This window comes from Aquarana catesbeiana, linkage group LG11, assembly GCF_042186555.1.
Source record: "Aquarana catesbeiana isolate 2022-GZ linkage group LG11, ASM4218655v1, whole genome shotgun sequence".
Lineage (NCBI taxonomy): Eukaryota > Metazoa > Chordata > Amphibia > Anura > Ranidae > Aquarana > Aquarana catesbeiana.
Genome location: NC_133334.1, coordinates 118,248,768 through 118,270,438, shown reverse-complemented (window position 1 = coordinate 118,270,438; position 21,671 = coordinate 118,248,768). Strand labels below are relative to the sequence as shown.

The 21,671-nt window shown below is 42.2% G+C and overlaps 1 protein-coding gene across 1 annotated transcript in view; it reads left to right on the top strand.

Annotated features, from left to right (window-relative positions):
* LOC141112292 (solute carrier family 22 member 6-B-like) overlaps positions 1–15,447 on the top strand; it is a 125,912-nt gene extending 110,465 nt beyond the window's left edge. The window contains exons 8-10 of the mRNA XM_073604948.1: positions 491–599; positions 679–879; positions 15,250–15,447. Of these exons, the coding sequence (XP_073461049.1) occupies positions 491–599; positions 679–879; positions 15,250–15,337 (398 nt within the window). The 3' untranslated portion in view covers positions 15,338–15,447. The remainder of the gene's footprint in view (positions 1–490; positions 600–678; positions 880–15,249) is intronic.
* Positions 15,448–21,671: the final 6,224 nt, after the last annotated feature.

Sequence of the window (21,671 nt, the reverse complement as noted above, 5' to 3'; positions counted from 1 at the left end):
GGTAGACAAGCAGGGAGCTTGTCTATTCATAATACAGCTCTGCTGTTTCTTCCTTCCTCTGCCTATGTGGTGTGAGGGTGTGTGCCATCCTCCAATCAGCTCTCACACAGTGTAAAAGGAAGAACATTTTCTAACATGATCTGCACTTTCTAAAGTGTGTAGAAAGGGAAAGGCTCCAGATATACATGTAAAACTTATGTAGGGAGATTTGTTTCATCCCTGTGTATCATCTGAGGCTGTTCACTTCACTGGGTATAGGAGAGGGTTTACAACCACTTTAACTTTCAGCGCAGGTAGAGTTTCAGAAACTAGGCCCTATTAATGACCGATTTGCATATTAGCATTTGTAGGTGGGATATGATCGTTTTCAGTCCCCCCCCCCCATACCCCCAAAAATATGAGGTTTTATTAGAGCAGACACCCATATGGAATTTTCATTGTGTTAAGCATGCTTGCAGTAAAACTTTCTATGTTCATTTGTGTTTTCCAGACTATCATGTTGCAAGAATAGTAATGGTTGTGTTTGGGAAAGGATGTTTGGCAGCTTCATTTAACTGCGTGTACTTATTCACAGGGGAATTATACCCAACTGTCATCAGGTAAGATGCTGAGGTAGAGGGTAAGACCTAGTTTAGTGATTTTGCCCAACTTATGGTTAACTTATGATTTCTGTTTCAGGCAGACTGGCATGGGCTTAGGAACTATGATGGCACGCTTGGGAGGAATTGTTGCTCCACTTGTTCAGATGACTGCAGATTATTATTACCACCTCCCCGTCATTATATTTAGCTTGTGTCCTATTCTCTCTGGAGTTATAGCTGCTTTACTTCCAGAGACACTTGGTGTGCCTCTCCCTGAGACCATTCAGGAGGTGGAAAGGTTGGTATCCCAGTACTGTTATCCTTTTAGTTTAGACCCTTCTAGTTCTGTCCATCATAGTTTGAAGACGTCTAAATGAAAAAGGAACATAAAAGATACTGTAGGATGAAAGTTATCAGAAATACAGGAAATACAGCCTTTAAAGTTGACAACATAAACCATATCCATTGAGGCTGACTTACTAAAGGGGTATAGAGGAATATGACATCAGCCATGCTGTTTTCTCAGTCTTTAATCTTGTCATCTTTTTATGCTAATATGAGTTCTTTCTTGCTAGCTTCACTGAAAGCTGTAATTGTTATCCATCCGGTTGGAAGACTCATATTGCTCTCCTAAACCTTGTCAAGTTTTCGGTTGTAATTTCATTCATCCATTTTGCTGGAGCTTTAAGTTACATTTATTAATAGCTTGGCTGAAGAAAATGCAAACTTTTCTAGTTGATAAAAATGATCACAATATAGAACAGTCTTTTGGAGGCAGGCACTGCCCCTTTTGGCAGAGTGGAGTACTCTCATTCGTTTTGCTTCCTTATTAAGGGAGTAGCAGGGTCAGAATGGCCCACTGGAGGATTATGCTGTAATACTGGAGAGTCTCAATGGAGGATTCCCACGTGAGCCAGCTTAATGTTGGACTGCCCAGGTTAGATCAGTATATTTCTTACACTGTGGCTTGGTGTTACCTTTATTTCTCTTTAGGCCCTTGCACTGCTATATGTGGATGGGGGAGGTCCTTTACACAGTTTTAGCATCAGTACAGACAGACAAGGCTTTTTACTTAGGGCTATGATAAGCTAACACAGTAGTGAGGGAGCACTGAGAAGGTATTCATTGATAGCAGAGTAGGTGGGCTATAAAGAGAACCTGTTACTTTGTCTTCAGTAGTTAAAGTGAAAGGTTTACATAATTCTATATCACTTGGAATGTCCTGCACTGTTCAGAAATATTAATGGAATATTCTTTCTGCAAATAGGGTACAATATGATTAAACACCAGAATATATCAACCAAGACCATGTGCTTGCACAGTACAGTAACTTGCCTATGTGCATGCAAAATTATGCATGCATGCAATATTATATATAATATATATATATATATATATATATATATATATATATATATATATATATATATATATATATATATATATATATATATATATATATACTATATTGTCAAAAATATTGGGACACGTGCCTTTACATGGTGGTTTTCAACTTCTGCCCTCAGGACCCACTAACAGGTTATATTTTAAGTATTACCTTGGGGAGATGCAGACTAGAATACTGCAATCACCGAGCAGCAAATTATATCACCTGTGATGTATTTCAGTTATCTTGCAAACTGGCCTGTTAGTGGGTCCTGAGGACAGGAGTTGAGAACCACTGCTTTACACGCATATGAACATTAATGGTATCCCAGGATTAGTCTATAGGGTTCAATATTGAGTTGGCCCACCCTTTACAGCTATAACAGCTTCAGCTCTTCTGGGAAGGCTGTTTACAAGGTTTAGGAGTGTGTCTATGGGAATGTTTGACCATTCTTCCAGAAATGCATTTGTGAGGTCAGGCACTGAAGTTGGACGAGAAGGCCTGGCTCGCAGTCTCTGCACTAATTAATCCCCAAGGTGTTCTGTCAAGGTGAGGTCAGTACTCTGTGCAGGCCAGTCAAGTTCCTCCACCCCAAACTCGCTCATCCATGTCTTTATGGACCTTGCTTTGTGCACTGATCCAAATCATTAGGTGGAGGGGGATTATGGTATGGGGTTGTTTTTCAGAGGTTGGCTTTGCCCTTTAGTTCCAGTGAAGGGAACTCTTAAGGCGTCAGCATACCAAGACATTTTTGACAATTTCATGCTCCTGACTTTGTGGGAACGGTTTGGGGATGACCCCTTCCTGTTCCAACATGACTGTGCACCTGGTGTTGGCGCTTCAATCATCACTGCACCATGATTGATATGGTGTCAGGATGATTGAAGCACATTATTTCTATTATTACATTGTAATATGTCACTTGCCACGTTGCCTGCCACCAGATGCAGCTTGTCACCAGATCTGCAGCATGTCACCAGATGCAGCTTGTCACCAGATCTGCAGCATGTCACCATATGCAGCATGTCACCATATGCAGCTTGTCACCGAATCTGCAGCATGTAACCATATGCAGCTTGTCACCAAATCTGCACCTTGTCACTATATGCAGCTTGTCACCATATGCAGCTTGTCACCAGATCAGCAGCATGTATCACCAGAAGCAGCTTGTCACCAGAGGCAGTATTTCACCATATGCAGCTTGTCACCAGAGGCAGCATGTCACCAGATCTGCAGCATGTGTCACCAGATGCATTTTTGTCACCAGATCTGCAGAATGTCACCATATGCAGCTTTTCACCAGGGGCCGGCACTGGTGATTTGATCTCCATTTGATCTAAATACCAGGAATGTCCTGGGAAAATCGGGACAGTTGGCATGTATACTTATACAGTATCTCACAAAAGTGAGTACACCCCTCACATTTTTGTAAATATTTTATTATATATTTTCATGTGACAACACCAAAGAAATTACACTTTGCTACAATGTAAAGTAGTGAGTCTACAGCTTGTATAACAGTGTAAATTTGCTGTCCCCTCAAAATAATTCAACACACAGCCATTAATGTCTAAACCGCTGGCGACAAAAGTGAGTACACCCCTAACTGAAAATGTCCAAATTGGGCCCAAAGTGTCAATATTTTGTGTGGCCACCATTATTTTCCAGCACTGCCTTAACCCTCTTGGGTATGGAGTTCACCAGAGCTTCACAGGTTGCCACTGGAGTCCTCTTCCACTCCTCCATGATGACATCACAGAGCTGGTGGATGTTAGAGACCTTACGCTCCTCCACCTTCCGTTTGAGGATGCCCCATAGATGCTCAATAGGGTTTAGGTCTGGAGACATGCTTGGCCAGTCCATCACCTTTACCCTCAGCTTCTTTAGCAAGGCAGTGGTCGTCTTGGAGGTGTGTTTGGGGTTGTTATCATGTTGGAATACTGCCCTGTGGCCCAGTGTCCAAACGGAGGGGATCATGCTTTGCTTCAGTATGTCACAGTACATGTTGGTATTCATGGTTCCCTCAATGAATTGTAGCTCCCCAGTGGTGGCAGCACTCATGCAGCCCCAGACAATGACACTCCCACCACCATGCTTGACTGTAAGCAAGATACACTACTCCTTGTACTCCTCACCTGGTTACCGCCACACATTTTTGACACCATCTGAACCAAAAAAGTTTATCTTCGTCTCATCAGACCACAGGACATGGTTCCAGTAATCCATGTCCTTAGTCTGCTTGTCTTTAGCAAACTGTTTCTTGTGCAGCATCTTTAGAAGAGGCTTCCTTCTGGGACAACAGACATGCATACCAATCTGATGCAGTATGTGGTGAATGGTCTGACAACTGACAGGCTGACCCTCCCACCCATTCAACCTCTGCAGCAATGGTGGCACCACTCTTACATCTATTTCCCAAAGACAACCTCTGGATATGAGACTGAGCACATGCACTCAACGTCTTTGGTCGACCATGGTGAGGCCTGTTCTGAGTGGAACCTGTCCTGTTAACCCTTTGTATGGTCTTGGCCATTGTGCTGCAGCTCAGTCTCAGGGTCTTGGCAATCTTCTTATAGCCTAGGCCATCTTTATGTAGACAAATAATTATTTTTTTCAGATCCTCTCAGAGTTCTTTGCCATGAGGTGCCATGTTGAACTTCCGGTGACCAGTATGGGAGAGTGAAAGCGATAACACCAAATTTAACACACCTGCTCCCCATTCACACCTGAGACCTTGTAACACTAAAGAGTCACATGACATCGGGGAGGGAAAATGGCTAATTGGGCCCAATTTGGATATTTTCACTTAGGGATATACTCACTTTTGTTGCCAGGGGTTTAGACATTTATGGCTGTGTGTTGAGATATTTTGAGGGGACAGCAAATTTACACTGTTATACAAGCTGTACACTCACTACGTTAAATTGTAGCAAAGTGTCATTTCTTTAGTGTTGTCACATGAAAAGATATAATAAAATATTTACAAAAATGTGAGGGGTGTACTCACGTTTTGTGAGATACTGTATATCATTGGGTGAACGGTAAAGTGCAATAACATCTACACAACATGTATGGTAAGCCCCAGGTCCTCCACTGTAATGGGATACATAATATTCACTTATTATGTGTTCAGTTTGAATACCCAATCGTGTACAGAGGAATTTAAATGAAGTCCATTGCAGGTGACTGGATCAATAGGGTAAACACAACTTCCACTAGATCACATTCACTTTGTAAATTAACACTTATTCCGACACACAAAGTTGGACAGCAGGAGATAACATTTTCCGACAACAAAATCTGATCGCGTCAATTCCGACCGTGTGTGGCCTGTTCCGACACACAAAGTGCCACGCATGCTCAGAAGAAATTCCGAGACGGGACAGCTCATTCTGGTAAACTTAGCGTTCGCAATGGATATAGCACTTTCGTCACGCTGCAATGTTCAAAATGGTTTAATACAGCGCACTCTCTTCTTCTTTATACTGTGACAAGAATTAAGTAGTTTTGCTGCTCATATTCACACACACTTCTCACAAACTTTTATTTGTGTTTTTTTATTGGGATTCCCTGAATATATTGTTATTAGTTGTCACATCTGACAGTTTTATATTAATTTTTTTTTTTTTTTTTTTGGATTTTAAGCCTTTTTTTTTCTTTAATGTTTGGATTTTTTCAAAGGCTGATCTTTGTTCAATGTTATTTTTATTTTTACTCCAGAATATTTTTGTCTGTGTTTTGTGTGTGTTTTGTGTGTCAAGTTACCCCAACACCATTGATATCTTTTATTATTTAATCTCCAGGAGATTGTTTGTTGTTGGTGTCCCTTGTTCATTTCACATTGTATATTTGAAATGTACCTGAATCCTCACAAACAAACTGTCCTTTTTGAAGTAAAACACATAGGAGAGTATAATTCCAAACAAAAATCCTTTATTAAGGGATCAGAACCAAACAAAGAGGAAGGCAACACTGGATCAACAGCAGAAATTAGCGAAGCCTGGGACCCCCAGGGCAGACATCAATTCTTCAACATCAAAATTGGTGGCCTGAGGAGTCCATATGTAAGGGAGGGCAGTCTGGTCCAGAATTCGCAGAGATCCGGATAGCAGCAGATGACATCTGTGTCCCCAGGCTGTGGTACCACAAGAGGCTGCATTTTTAGGCCCACCAGACTGAACCCAGGCCAATCACTGTCTGGTCTTCCTTCCACGCTTCCTTCCGGGCTGTGGCTGTGCAGTTGGAGATGTGGCAGGAGGAGGAGTAGGACCTGGAGGAGGAGGAGGACTGGGAGGACCTGGAGGAGGACTGGGGGGACCTGGAGGAGAGGGAGGAGGAGGAGGAGGACCTGCAGGAGGAGGAGGAGGACCATCACAAAGGTGTGTCTGAGGTGTCATTTGGCCCATCATACCTTTCTCAAGAGCCTCCAATATGAGGGCCTCACACATGGCTTGTTGGCCCTCCTCCATCCTCTGCATTTTATATGCAATGACGGCAGCAATGTCCTCCTCCACGGTCTGTGGTGCTCCCAGGACCTCTGTAGCCCTCCAAAAGAATCCTCTGGCAGCCTCCTCTAGGGCACTCCTCCTACTGCCACTTTCTCTTTTCGGGGGGGTGGAGGGACCTGCAGATCAGCCAGCCGGCTCGGCCCGTCCACCTCCTGGCTGAGACTTCCCTGTGTCTGAAAAAGGGACATGGTTTTAGTTTTTGCTTCATCAATCACAATCATAAATTAGTACTCCCAACTAACATCTAGTTAACATCATTGATTGTACAAGCAGAAATATTTAGAGGAATGCTATACCTGGCTCAATCTGGGCTCCTCCACATGTGGCCTGGAAGGCCCAGGTTGGGCGTCAGAAGCTTCAGCCGGGGGGGAAGGAAGCGTGGAAGGAAGACTGGAGAGGGATGGCCTGGGTTCAGTCTGGCCTGCCAGAAAATGCAGCCTGTCGTAGTACAACATCCTAGGGACATAGATGTCATCTGCTGCTCCGGATCTCTGTGAATCCTGGACTTTCTTGCGCTCCCTTAGATATGTACTCCTCAGGCAACCAATTAATATCTTTAAATAGGTGATGTCTGCCGTGGGGATCACCTGCTTCACAATTTCACACAATTGCTCCAGTGCTGCCTTCCTCTTTGCTTGGTTCTTGAAATGGGGGTGTTTAATCTCCCACAGACAGGGCAGCTCCCTTAGCATCTCTACGAATACTGACATGAAGTCATTATCTTTGAGTAGCATATCCATGTTCACTGCAAGACACAACACAAGACAAAGCCTAATGTCAGACAAAACTCTCCTAATCTTGTTACAATATAGGCGATCGGCACGTCCAATGCTCCTTCCTCCGCTCACAGATCGTACGTAATACGCACGCGTGTTACGCTTTATACACACTGCGCATGCGTGTAACTCCGCCCGCCCCTGACGCTCTTTCTATTCTATTCCCCGCCCCTTTTCGTTCAGCGTAGTGGGGGAAGAGCACATGGCGGAGTCACAGCAGGTGCGTGATAATTACAGGAACGAGGAGGAGGAAAGCCCGGATCTGGACACATCCCGATCCAGAAGGAGACGTTTTAAGGCCATAAATATGTCCTTTGGGGAGATGTTGGAGATGGTCGACATCATGAGGAAGTCCGACTATGACGGGAAGTATGGGCCTTACCCCAACCCCAATATACGAAAGGCCAAGATCATGGCGAAAGTGATCAGGAGTCTTCTGAGGAATTTCGGGGTCCGAAGATCGAAAGATCAGCTCAGGAAGCGGTGGTCGGACCTGAAATTGAGAGAGCCAGAGCAGTACCGAAAGATCCGGAGAGTGCTGCAAAAAAGTAAGTAGTTGTGCTGTGTTCCTATTCTTTCTGTCTTTATTCCGTTCGTGTTGCTCCATGTGCTTTTATTAATTGTAACGTTTAAAAGGGCAACTTTAATGTTCATGGGCCCATTATTCGTTCGTATCAAACATTTTTCTTTCGGCCTCTAAAACATCATTGTTTAGGCCATATGCATTTTCCCACATTTTTTTGGGGCCTACTTGGATGCCAAATATTTGTTTGTGTAGATGGGTTTGTTACTAGAATGAAATGCAAACTAGATTCTGTGTAAGGAGAGAACACTGAGCAGCTGTTTTCACATCTGGACACTGGAGCACTAGTGTGGGACACAAGAACACCATTTTTATTAGGGGACCACACAGGTGCTCCAGTGTATACTATAGGGGGTCTCCATCTGTGAAGCTTGTACTAAACAGGTAAAGTATTGCAGGTTGACAAAGGACAATAAACAAGCGACATCTTGGAACTCTGCTAAAATTGACAATTGTACCCCACTTCCAAGCAATGTTTCCTATTTCTAGTTCTGCCATCAAATATCTGTGTGCTAATTATACCATTTTTGTTTTACATTTACATTTACATTTTTGTTTTACATAGGGGAGAAAAGACTCGGAGGACACCCCTCATCCGAGGAGACCACAGACCCCCCACCTATGGAAGAAGGTGAAATACCCCCAAACGAAGAAGAGCAGGAAGAAATAGAAGATGTGGTGGAGATTGGCACCACAACAGGTGAGTGTCTGCGACCACAGGCTCAGGTAAGAGATGGATGGTGGCAGATTTTTGATACCTGTTTTTGTTTTGTTTCTCTCTTTTTAGGTGATCGTGAGGTTGTGGATCCAGAACGCTTTACTTCAGAAAGTGCCCAGATCCTGATCGGGGAGATCATGGGGTGTAATCTCGAATTGCACAACATACAGCAAAAAATCAATGAAGTTATTAAAAAAAATAATAACATCATTGATGTTTTGGGGCAAATTTAAAACCCCACAAAATATATTTTTGGGATTGTGGTCCAATTTTTAAAATCTTTTTGCAATGTTTTGAAAAGCCAAATTTGGAGGATGCACACAGTGTGCCAACATGTGCTATCTGCCATCACGGGAGATCAATGGACGCGTTTTGGGGGTGCAACCCCTTCCTCAATTATAAAGTAGCGTTGAGGAAGGGCTTGCTCCCCCAAAACACGTCCCTTGATCCCCCCTGATGGCAGATAGCACATGTTGACATTCGTAAATTGGTGTGCATCTTCCAAATTTGGCTTTTCCAGGGGTGATTTCCCCCCATCTGAACGCTATATCAAACACAGTTCCTAAATACTGATGTCTGATATAGCCTTCAGGTTTTACCTAATGTGAACTTTGTAAGTTCAAGTTTTTTGGCTTTCTTGTTGGTTTTACACAGGCCTGTTTTATCTGAAATGGACATTTCGATTTTTGATAATGCTACTGCAAAAATTGTTATACAACAAACATGTTGGTTTGTTTTAAAAACCTTTGGTAAATGCACATGTGATTGTGCAGATATAAAAAAGTTGCTTACTCAAGAATGTGTGGATTATTGTCTCAACACTACAATACAACACTTTTGGGGTGATGTAATAGCTGTTTTATGTTACACAATCACGCCATTTTCTGCACTCAAAACATTTATGTCAGGGTCAGCTAAAACAAACACAAGCAGTAAATGTCCACAAAGAATTTCTTTTTTTTTTTATTATAAAAAGGCTTCACATATTGTCTGGCATATTGATAGCCCCCCTACCCGCAAAGAACTCCAGGTAGCGTAACCGGACATCACGGGCACTCAGGGAGGGCAAGCCAGGACGGCCACTTTCAAGCGCCGTCAGTGTGGTTTGATGTAGGATTCCGGCCTCAGGCCCAACTGAGCCAGCATAATTGGCCGAATGTTTCCTTAAAAAATTATGGAGAACACAGCACGCCAGTATAATATGGTTCAGTTTATACTCCACCATATGGATGGGTGTCAGAAATAGTCGGAACCGGCAGCCAGGATTCCAAATGTGTTCTCCACCACTCTTCGGGCTCTGGCCAGCCGGTAATTAAAAGCCCTCTGTTCTGGGGTGAGGGTCCTCATCGGGAATGGCCGCATCAGGTGGTCCCCCAGCGCAAACGCTTCATCAGCAACGAACACAAATGGGAGTCCTTCCACATTGTCCTCTGGAGCTGGCAAGTCCAAGCTGCCATTCTGGAGACGCCTGTAGAACTCCGTCTGGGCAATGACTCCACCATCGGACATCCGGCCATTCTTCCCCACGTCCACATACAAGAAGTCGTAATTAGCCGACACCACCGCCAACATCACTATACTATTAAACCCCTTGTAATTATAATAGTACGACCCCGAGTTGGGTGGTGGGACGATGTGGACGTGTTTCCCATCAATTGCCCCTCCGCAGTTAGGAAAGTCCCACCGCTGGGCAAAGTGGGAGGCCACAGTCTGCCATTCCTGTGGCGTGGAAGGAAACTGTTGAGGAAAAAACAATAAACATTACTATTTTTTCACAGAAACATGGCAAGCAGATTATACACAAACATTATGGGGCAACCTCCAGATAGCATTTAGTAAGGGGAATTTAACAAGGCCAAAGTATAAGGTACACCTATCATATTCCCCCTCCCCCCCTCTCATGGGCCATTTCTACCATTATAGGGGGTGTGTGTAAATCTTGGACAGGTAACCCTCTTCACTTCATTGAGAGATGAATGCCTAAATACAGGGTATTACTTGGAACAGCCCCTCCTTAGTTACACTATTGGCAGACCACTGGACAGGTAAGAAGTGTCATAATACAAAGATAAAAATACACACTGTACACATTTGAGGACATTTGGACATTCTGCTATTACCTATCAAGATAATAATAGGATACAAAAACTTTAAACAGTACCATTGTAAAGTATACAGGCAGGCCCTTGCACTACATGCTTTGGGTAATTCATCCATAAATCTGACCAGTAAACAGGTGGGTATAGTGTGTATGGGTTTGGCAAAGTCAGCAGATAGATGATTGAGGATATAGAATTGTAATCAGCTGACTTAGCAGTTGGGGGGAGGGAGGGTTACTAAAAATTATTTGGGGACACCACAAAAAAAGGCCTCTGGCACTCTGCCTGAATTTAAATCAAAAATTACATTTCCAAACATTTTAGGGGTTTTTTGGGGTAAAGCACTACTATGGAGCTGATAAAATACATTGTTAAGTGACTACATGAGGTGAATATAGGGCAGGAGACACCATGCTGGGGAGGTTAGTGAAGGGAAAATATGTATGAAGGACATAAAATAATAATTACATAAAAATCCAGCATGCATGAGAACAAAGGGGACATTCACAGCATATTCCAATCATGGTAATTAGGGAATGAGGAAAGAAATACAATATATTATCAAACATTCAATACAATAAAATGTGATATAAAAGGATAAAAATCTTACCTTCATATACTCCTTCTGCAGGACCTGGATGATGGCAGAACAGGTCTCTGGGATTATGATCCCCAGAGCCTGGGGGGAGATGCCTGTCGAGAACTTCAAGTCCTGCAGACTTCTCCCTGTGGCCAAATACCGCAAGGTAGCGACCAACCTCTGCTCCGGAGTGATGGCTTGCCTCATGCAGGTATCCTGCCTGCTGATATAGGGGGTCAGCGAAGCCAACAAACGGTGAAACACGGGGTCCGTCATCCGGAGAAAGTTCCTGAAATCATCAGGATTATTCTCATGGATCTCACGGAGCAAAGGCATATGAGAGAACTGGTCACGCTGAAGCAACCAATTCTTGGTCCATGAACTCCTCCCCACCCTGTTCATGGACTGGACTTGTGTCAAGGTCAGGACCCCAACACCAAGCCCCCGCACAGCACGAACCCTACGAGGAGTACACATACAAAACATGGCTAGAAAACGGTCGGCTGCTCAGAACGAAGTAACAGAACGCACTGAAGAACAGCAAGGCCTGTGAAGAGCGACCTGAAAAACAGTAACGAACAAACAAGAATACAATGACTACCTAAAGTCACGCGGAACTTGCTTGCACGCACTGAAGAGCAGATACAAACCCACAAGCACAAACTGAACGGCAGAAAACGATCTGAAAGCCACGAGTCTGAAAAAGCGCAAATCGTCTCTCACCAAACTTTTACTAACACGAGATTAGCAAAAGGAGCCCAAAGGGTGCCGTGCTTGGTTCTGAACCGGCCTTTTCTAGTCTCGTCGTACGTGGTGTATGTGACCGCGTGGTTGGCGATCGGAAATTCCGACAACTTTTTGCGACCGTGTGTAGGCAAAACAAGTTTGAGCCAACATCCGTCTGAAAAAATCCTAGGATTTTGTTGTCGGAATGTCCGAACAAAGTCCGACCGTGAGTACGCCCTATTAGTAAATCAACCCCACTGACTGACTGTTACAGCAATGGCCACAGATATGTGTTGTGTTTACTTTGACCCCATGCTGTATGGCCATCTAAATGAATTTGTCTTTACATTTGATCTATGTAAATCAGATTTTTCAGAATTTTGTTAGTCTATCACTAAACATCAATGAATTGGTGTAGACAGGTAATGGGCAACACAGAAATAAGGCAGTCCTCCCATTTGCTCTTGTTTGAAAATCTGAGCTATGGTGCACGGTGGATATAACTATATCTGTAACTATATACTATACAAAGCTTTCTCTGGGTGTATCTTCATAGCTTCACAGATCAGAGTTTCTAGTTACCAGAACTTACTGCATAGTTCAATAAGATATTTGTGTGGCTTCTATGTTAGGCAGTTGTCATAGCAAAAAAGATCCCCTATTAAAGTAATAGTATCAGTAACTTTACAAATCTGAATGACTAAATTGTAGACATGCCACACATATAGAGCAGCCAGGATATGTTTCCATGGAGTACATGGTCCATGTCCCTCCTACCGCATCTCCCAAGATACTCATTACCTGCTACCTTGCCCCTGGCTACTAGCCAAAATAAGCACCATGTTAATCACAGTAATTTTCAGATTATAGTAAAGACAATAGTACTCAAAGCAGAATATAGAAACAAACAGAAAAATTGTAATTACACAAGGCTGTATAACATTTCACTGTGGAGAAAAATTGGGATATGCAACATTAGCATGCTAAGGATAGAGAGTTCTGAAAATGAAAGTGACTTTAAAGTTAAAAAGCCACCGTGTTAAAAACAATAATAATTCTATCTGCCCCACCAATAATGTTTTTCACCTTTGCTCTCTTGAAACAGAAAATTGTCAGCATCCGACATTACCAGTTGTCCATCCCCAGCTGCAGCACTGTGGTTCCAACATTACACTGCTACCTCAATGTTGTGTCACTGCAGAGCTGCAGTGATGTAGCGGTCGGTGGTTGGAAACCATGCTGTGCAGTAGGGGACATAATCATCTGAAAAACCTGAAAGTGTTGGATGCTGAAGATCCTTTGCTCTCAAGACAGCAAAAAAAGCTAAGCTAGCCCTGCTCCTTTACTACTGATACAAGACAGGCAGTGAGTGAGTGTTATAGCTGATCTTTCAAAGGATGGCTTTTTTTAAGAACACCGCGTTTGTTACAAAAATTCCTAACCTTTACACTTAGGGCCTGTTCACACCAGATACAGTCCAGTGCATTTTTTTCTGCATCAAAATCGCATGGTAGATTATATGGGTTCCAATGGCCTAGTTCACATTAGTGCAGGCAGTTCCAGTGTTTTCCAGTGCAGAAAAAAAAGTAGAACATGCTGAATTTTTTCTGCACAGAACTCTACTGGAACACAACAAAAAGCATCAAAAGCGCACCAGAACGCATCTAAACGCATCAAAAATGCATTGAGTGGAAAAAACTCAGGAAACTTTGGAAAACATCAAAAATGCACCAGAACGCAGCAAAAATGCATCAAAAACATTTATGTAGAAAAGCATCAGGACTGCCTTTCTGTGGTGTGAACAGGCCCTTAAAAAAAAGAACAGAAGAACAAAATGATTTACCACGTAAGCATATATTCTCAATTACTACAGTTACCACCATATACAGTTCCTTGACCCCCTCCCTCCAATGCTGTGTGTGTGTTTATCTATCTATATATATATATATATATATATATATATATATATATATATATATATATATATACACACAGCATCTTACAAAAGTGAGTACACCCCTCACATTTTTGTAAATATTTTATTATATCTTTTCATGTGACAACAATGAAGAAATTACACTTTGCTATAATGTAAAGTAGTGAGTGTACAGTTTGTATAACAGTGTAAATTTGCTGTCCCCTCAAAATAACTCAACACACAGCCATTATTGTCTAAACCGCTGGCAACAAAAGTGAGTACATCCCTAAGTGAAAATGTCCAAATTGGGCCCAATTAGCCATTTTCCCTCCCCGGTGTCATGTGACTCGTTAGTCTTACAAGGTCTCAGGTATGAATGGGGATCAGGTGTGTTAAATTTGGTGTTATGGCTCTCACTCTCTCATACTGGTCACTGGAAGTTCAAAATGTCACCTCATTGGCAAAGAACTCTCTGAGGATCTGAAAAAAAGTACCACCCCTTTTAGAGAATACAGAACCAAGTATCATTTTATTCTGCTAAGTTATTTGTATGGAACTTGATAGACTTCACCCCAGGAACAATAGACTCCCCCAGCAAACAACAGACCCACCACAGCAATATTAGATCCCTCCACAATGACAGACATCCCCCCAGCAACAATGGGCCCCCCGCAACAAAATATCACCCCCAGAAACAATAGACCCTCAGCAGCATCAACAGATCTTTCAGCAGCCAGCATCAATAGACCCTTCAGCAGCCAGCAACAATAGACCTCTCCCTCAACAGTAGATCCCTCTCAGCAACAAGTGACCCCCCAGCAACATAAGACCCCCCCAGCCAACAAGAATAGACCTATCCAGCAACAATAGACCCCCACAAAAATAAGAATCCCACCAGCGACAATAGATCCTCCAGCAGCCAACATCAATAGACTCTCTAGCACACCTTGCCAATAAATACATTCAGGGATTGATGGGTTTCTTTCTTTAAGCCTGCAGGGTGGCATTCTCTGATTGGGCAAGGTGGAGAGGTGGGGCTGTAGCGTCACAATTTCCATCTCGCCCAGTCAGAGAATGCTTTGCATATATTGAGAGAAGTGCAAGACAGTCTGTAAATGGTGGTAACCCCTAGTGTTCACTATGTAGCAGGGTAGCTGCTTGGCACGGCACCCAGTGACTATTACAGTGATTATCTGCTTCCACAGGGATCCCACAGGTATGGTGTAACTCTGTAACTATGCAAAAACGTGGAAATTTGCTTTACGATACGCTGTGCAGTTTTGAGGGTCTCCGCAATGTGCTCTAGTTGTCCTTTATCACTGTGATGATGTTTTTGGGATTACAATTTCAATTTAATATTTTTTCTTCCTCAGAACTGATCATGAAGATGAGGGGACCAAATATGCTGAGGAGATGGCTCTGAGAAACACTGAATATGAAACAGTTAATGGGAAATCCTAAGACTGCTCATTTTTTCATCCATGGCAATACCAAACAACTTGGAAGAAAACATACGCACAATATTTTGGGAATTAAGTTATCACCGCTGTTTAATTTCAGATTAATAAACTTTTGGCAATATTAATCCTCTGTGCTTTTTTTATTGTTAACATCTAATGCCCTATGACGCATTTTAAGCTGGACAGAGAAGGCTTGATTTTTCAAGTTAAGTTGGGTTAAAAGAGGCAAGATTGTAAGATGGATCAGGAAACACAAAGGGTAGTGTGTTCAAAGTGTTTTCAATATATTGTATCATCTGTGACATGTGCTGTTAGTATTAGTTGATTTTTATAAACAAGTCAGCTACTAAGGCATTGGTGCTCAACTCGCGGCCCTCCAGCTGTCACAGAACTACTAGTACCATCATGTCTCTGTCTTTGGGTGTCATGCTTGTAACAGTCAGCCTAGCAATGCCTCATAGGACTTGTAGTTCCTCAACAGCTGGAGGGCCACAGGTTGAGCACCCATGTTAAGAACTTTACTCTTGCAGAAAATAGGCCACCGGCACTAGCAGTTTGTAGCAACCTTAGGGATAGCAAGGTTCCATTCTGGAGCTGAGACTCATTTTTTTGAAGATTTAGGCTGGGTTCACACTGAAGACGGCTCCGGGTGACAGCAGGGGTCTGGAGCGTCCCCTTTCAGCGTTTCAGGTCCAATTTTTGGCTGAATTCGGACCTGAAATGAACCAAAAGACGCACAGGACTCCTGTCCAAATTTGCACCAGAGCCGCTCCGGACATATGTGAACCAGACACAATATTTAACAGATGTACGGTAAATAAAAATGACTACTCTGTTGTCATTCCGAACATGAAAAACAATTGTCAGAGAACTACTATTAAAGCAAACCTGAGAAAAATACAGTATAATCTTATTTTTACTGCTTCCACAGTATACTTTCAGAATTAGTGGGGGAATTGATGATGTAGAGCTGAAGGTTTGCAAGGTTTTCGATCATTTGAAGAATGCTCAAACAATAAAACTTTTTCTGGATTAGTAGTATTTGTACACTCTTGTCTTAGAATCTGTCTAAAACATTGTGTGCATGTGTATTGGAGGAGATTTTCTCTTCGGGTTTTCAAGGCTGTGTTTATGCTGTTGTTGATTGTTTTGTCTTTGTAACCTTTCTTATGGAAGGAGTCTGCCAGTGTTATGAGATGTTTATCTCTGTCATCTGGATCTGAACATATTTGGTGGTATCTGATGGCCTGGCTGTGTATTATGAACCCGAAGAGAAAATCTCCTCCAATACACAGAGAAAAACAAACAAACAACCGAGTACCTTTAGTCACCACATACAACCCAACACTAGAAGGGATCAAAAAGATAATCAAAGATTTACAACCCATTATAACAGAGGATGAAACTCTGAAAAAAATATTCCAACAACCCCCATTATTGGCTTTCAGACAACCACCCAACCTTAGACATAAACTAATCAGCAGGAAACTTCACTGTGATTATAAAGTCACAAATAATGGAAGCAAACCCTGCAATAAAAAATGCTGCAAACTGTGCAACCAGATCAATCCAATCTATCCAAAAGTGTCACACACACAAATGAGACCTTCAATATCACGGGATCATACAGCTGTACCTCCAGTAATGTGGTGTACCTCATAATGTGGTGTACCTCATCCAATGCAACAGGTGTAGCAAAGGATCTTATGTTGGTGAAACAGGACAGAAGTTGCAAGTGAGGATGAATTTGCACAGACATACCTTCAAGGAACATAAGGAAGACAGTTTCTGCACACCTGTGGGATATCATTTCTCACAACCGGACCACACTATAGAAGACTTCAATGTTTTAGCTCTTAAATGGAATTTCAGAACTATCCAGGACCATGTTTGAGCTAAGAATGATACTTCTTTTTTTGACACAAAGAACAATGGGCTAAATTTAGATATCAGTTTCCTCATCCATTATGCTACAATTTTATGACCCCCTCTGCTGACTATCATCCCCCCCCCCTCCAGACTATAGCTTTCCCTCACTTGCTGATAGCTTTATTACCATTGCCATACACATTGATTTGTATGTGTTTGTTTTTCTTTTTCCTTTCCCTCAGAGATTTTTGTTTTGTTTTGTTTTAACATTTTACCTTCTGCTAAAACTTTTGTGAATCAGTACTGCTTGGATCTTGAAGAGGGGGACACACCCCAAAAGCTCGTCCATGACAAATTATGTTAGTGCAAATAAAAAAAGTATCACAGACAGTACTCAATTTTCTCTGTCACATATTTATTGCAAACCCAGCATCACATAAGTCATAAGAAAACAATGTTTTGGGGCCTCACAGAGTCCCTTCCTTGTTGTCACTTTGTCACTTTGAGGAAGGGCCCCCGCTAATGACTTATGTGATGATACCCCTTTGCAATAAATATGTGAAATGCATTTATTGGTAGCACTGGTGACTTTGTATCATAATTTCTTCACATCTGATTCTTGTATAGCACCAACCGTAGAAATCATTTTTATTTTATTATTTAGAGATCGAGTACTTCTATTTGGACTTTATTGAAATCTGTCTATATGACTTTATTCAAAAGCAACATTTACCAATGTTCTCAATATTATTTTCTAGAGAAGAAAACCCATACCTATATCACTTAAATAAAATATTAAAACTAAATCTCATAAGTAAGTAAGAAACAGATTTGGAAATTTTGACAGATGGAGATTCAGTGATGAGTCATACATACCTATTTTATATAGAACCTTAAAAGGACAAAAAAAGAGAAATATATGTATCTAGGTAATAGTATTCCTGGAACAATCTAGCCTTTACTGAATCACAGATGTGCAAATAAATATTTTTACATGTATAAAACAAATGTGCAACAACATTATAACTTCACACCAGAGTAAAAAATATTATCTTTAATAGGTGGACCCCCAGATCCTGGCCCCCCCTATGTGAATTGGTAACGGGGTACATTGTACCCCTACCATTTCAAAAAAAGTGTCAAAAATGGTAAACAAGACAAGGGACAGCCTGGGACAAGTCCTTTATTAAAAAAATAAAAAAAATAAAAATGTCCAGTGATATAAATCCACGCCGCCTGTTGGACCGAAAAACAAGAAAAAAAAACGCCTCCATGGGAGGCTCCCGCCGAGTGACGCTTCTTCTCACAGCTGTTATATAGCTGAGGGCAGGGCCACACAGTGACGTAAATGGGTGACACCATCCCCCTCTGACTCCACGGGTGCTTCCGTTAAGGTGATGAGGCCCTTGTCCCCATCAGCCAGACCCCAAAGCACCCTCCCCATATTGAGGGCATGTGACCTGGTACGGTTCAATAGGGGGGTGTTCTCTTGTCCCCCCTCTTTTCCTGCGGCCTGCCAGGTTGCATGCTTGGATAAGGGTCTGGTATGGATTTTGGGGGGGACCCCACGCCATTTTTTTTATTTTTACGCAGGGTTCCCCTTAAAATCCATACTAGACCTAAAGGGTCTGGTATGGATTTTGGGGGGACCCATACACCATTTTTTTTAAATTTGGCACAGGGTTCCCCTTAATTTCCATATCAGACCTGAAGGGAGTTGAATGGATTTTGGGGGGACCCCCACGCAATTTTTTTTTAAATTTTTGGTTTGGGGTTCCCCTTAATTTTTATACCCCCAAAGGGCCTGGTAATTGACTGGGGGGGACCCATGTCTTTTTTTTATATATGTGTATTGCTGAGACCCAACAATTCATTACAGCTGCGATCAGTTTTAAATGATTTTTCTCCTTTAGAAATTAAATTTTGCTGTGGTACTGTTCTAAACACTGGAAAACTGTGCCACTTTACAGGCATACTATAGACACCCCCCCACCCCCGGCACGTTATTTAAGGAATATTTCATTTTTATTGTTTCACTTTAAGCATTATTAAAATCACTGCCATTTTTAAACCTTTTTTTTGCATTGATACATGTCCCCTGGGGCAGGACCCAGGTCCCCAAACCCTTTTTATGACAATAACTCGCATATAAGCCTTCTAAAATGAGCACTTCTGTTTTTTCATGTTAGTGTCCCAGTGGCTTTCAAATTTGCCCCGAACACCGCATATTGTGTTTTTTGCAGGGAAGTTCAATTCCTATCACTGGAAAACCAGGATATGCAGTTCTGGGCGCCAGGCAAGATTTTGTTTTTTTTTTAGCCCTGCAAGCAGCAAGGTATAGAGCCAATGGTCGGCTGTCTTGCAAAAGCAATCCAAGCAGCTAACCAGCCACTTGTTTGCTTTTTGTCTTGTAAAAGCAATTCAAGCAGCTAACCAGCCACTTGTTTGCTTTTACAAGCAGCGGGAGGGGACGTCCCTCCCCTCCCGCTGCCTTCAACGGGCTGTCTTGACACTCAATCAACCAACCAGCACTTCCACCGGCTGTTCAAAGAGGTAGGCATAGACCGGAACAGCTCTGTCCACCTCTATGGGAAGCATGAAGCCATTAGCTTACATTACTTCTGGTTTTCCCGATGCCAGTTTTAAAAATGGAAAACATTTGATCACACTGATTTTGGTGGGATCAAATGCTTCTAAGGGCAGAGAAGAGATCTGGAGTCTCCATAAAGAGTATCTGTCACTGCCTATTATTGTCACATGACAGCAATAAAAGTGATAAAAAAATTAAATAAAATTTAAAGTGACAGTGTAAAAGAAAATAAAAAAATTAATAGAAAAGTTTAAAGCACCCCCATCCCATATGCTCATGCGCAAAGGCAAATGCACGTGTTGGTGCTGCACAAACGCAAGCAATGATCAACTCACACATCTGATGTATCACTACAAACGTCAGATCACAGACAGTAATTCTGGCACCGGACCGCCTGTGTAAATCTAAAGTGGTAACCTGTAAAGGCTTTTAAAACGTTCCCTATGGCTAATAACATTTACACCGTTTGTTGCTGTTGCACGGCATGCACAATTTTAAAGCGTGTTTGGTATCTATTTACTCTGCGTAACATTATCTTTTATATTTTATCAAAAATATGGTTATATATTGTTTTTTTTTTTCATTAAAATTAAAAAAGTATTATTGTTCCCAAAAAATTGCATTTGAAAAACTGCTGTGCAAATACCATGTGACATAAAAAATTATAACACCCAGCAATTTATTCTCTAGTGCCTCTGCTTTAAAAAAATATATAATGTTTGAGGCTGGGTTCACACTGCACAGTGGAGCGGCTCACAGCAGGGTTCCGGTGCGCCCCCATACACCGCTTCAGGTCCAATTTCAGCCCAAATTTTCGGCTGAATTCAGACCAGAAGACGCACAGGAGCCCAGTGCAATTTGCACCGGAGCCGCTCCGGAGATATGTGAACCGGCTCCATAGAGAGCTGGTCACAGTCTTCTGCTATGTGAATTAGATCTGGGAAATCCCACATCCAATTTGCAATAGTGTGAACCCAACCGGAGGGTTATAAGAAACTTTCTAGCAAAAAAAAATAAAAAATTTATAGTTTAGGTCGCCATAAAACCCTTTTTGTTTTCAAAAACCCCAGACATTCCTAAAAGCACCTCTACCTAAAAAATATCAACCCTTCATATTTTCCATCCTGGTAAAAATTATTTTAAATTGTAATGAGGCATAATCAAAAATTGTGTAATCATGTTATTCTCCCCATAATCTCCTTGTAGAAAAACAAGTATACCCATATTCTTATCAAAAATTGGTTACCTATGTTCTTAGGTATGTTTAACCATGACATTCCACCCATGAATAAAAAAAATATGTGTGTATTCTTATCAGAAATAGATTAAATATGTTCATTGTTAGGTGTAAACATGATATTCCACCCATAATCCCCCTACAAAACAATAACTATACCCATGTACACAGAGGCAGAGGATGTGATGTCATCTCTCCTCGGCTCGGCAGTTTCCGTTCCGGCGCCGAGGAGAGAAGACTGAAATGTGAGTGCACAACACACACACATCACAGTAGAACATGCCAGGCACACATAACACCTCCCTTTACCCCCGATCCCCCCCGATCACCCCCTAATCACCCCCCCCCCCCCCCCCCGTCACACTGACACCAAGCAGTTTTTTTTTTTTTTTTTCTGATTACTGCATGGTGTCAGTTTGTGACAGTTACTGTGTTAGGGCAGTTAGTATTAGCCCCCTGTAGGTCTAGGGTACCCCCCTAACCCCCCCTAATAAAGTTTTAACCCCTTGATCACCCCCTGTCGCCAGTGTCACTAAGCGATCATTTTTCTGATCGCTGTATTAGTGTCACTGGTGACTCTAGTTAGGGACGTAAATATTTAGGTTCGCCGTCAGCGTTTTATAGTGACAGGGACCCCCA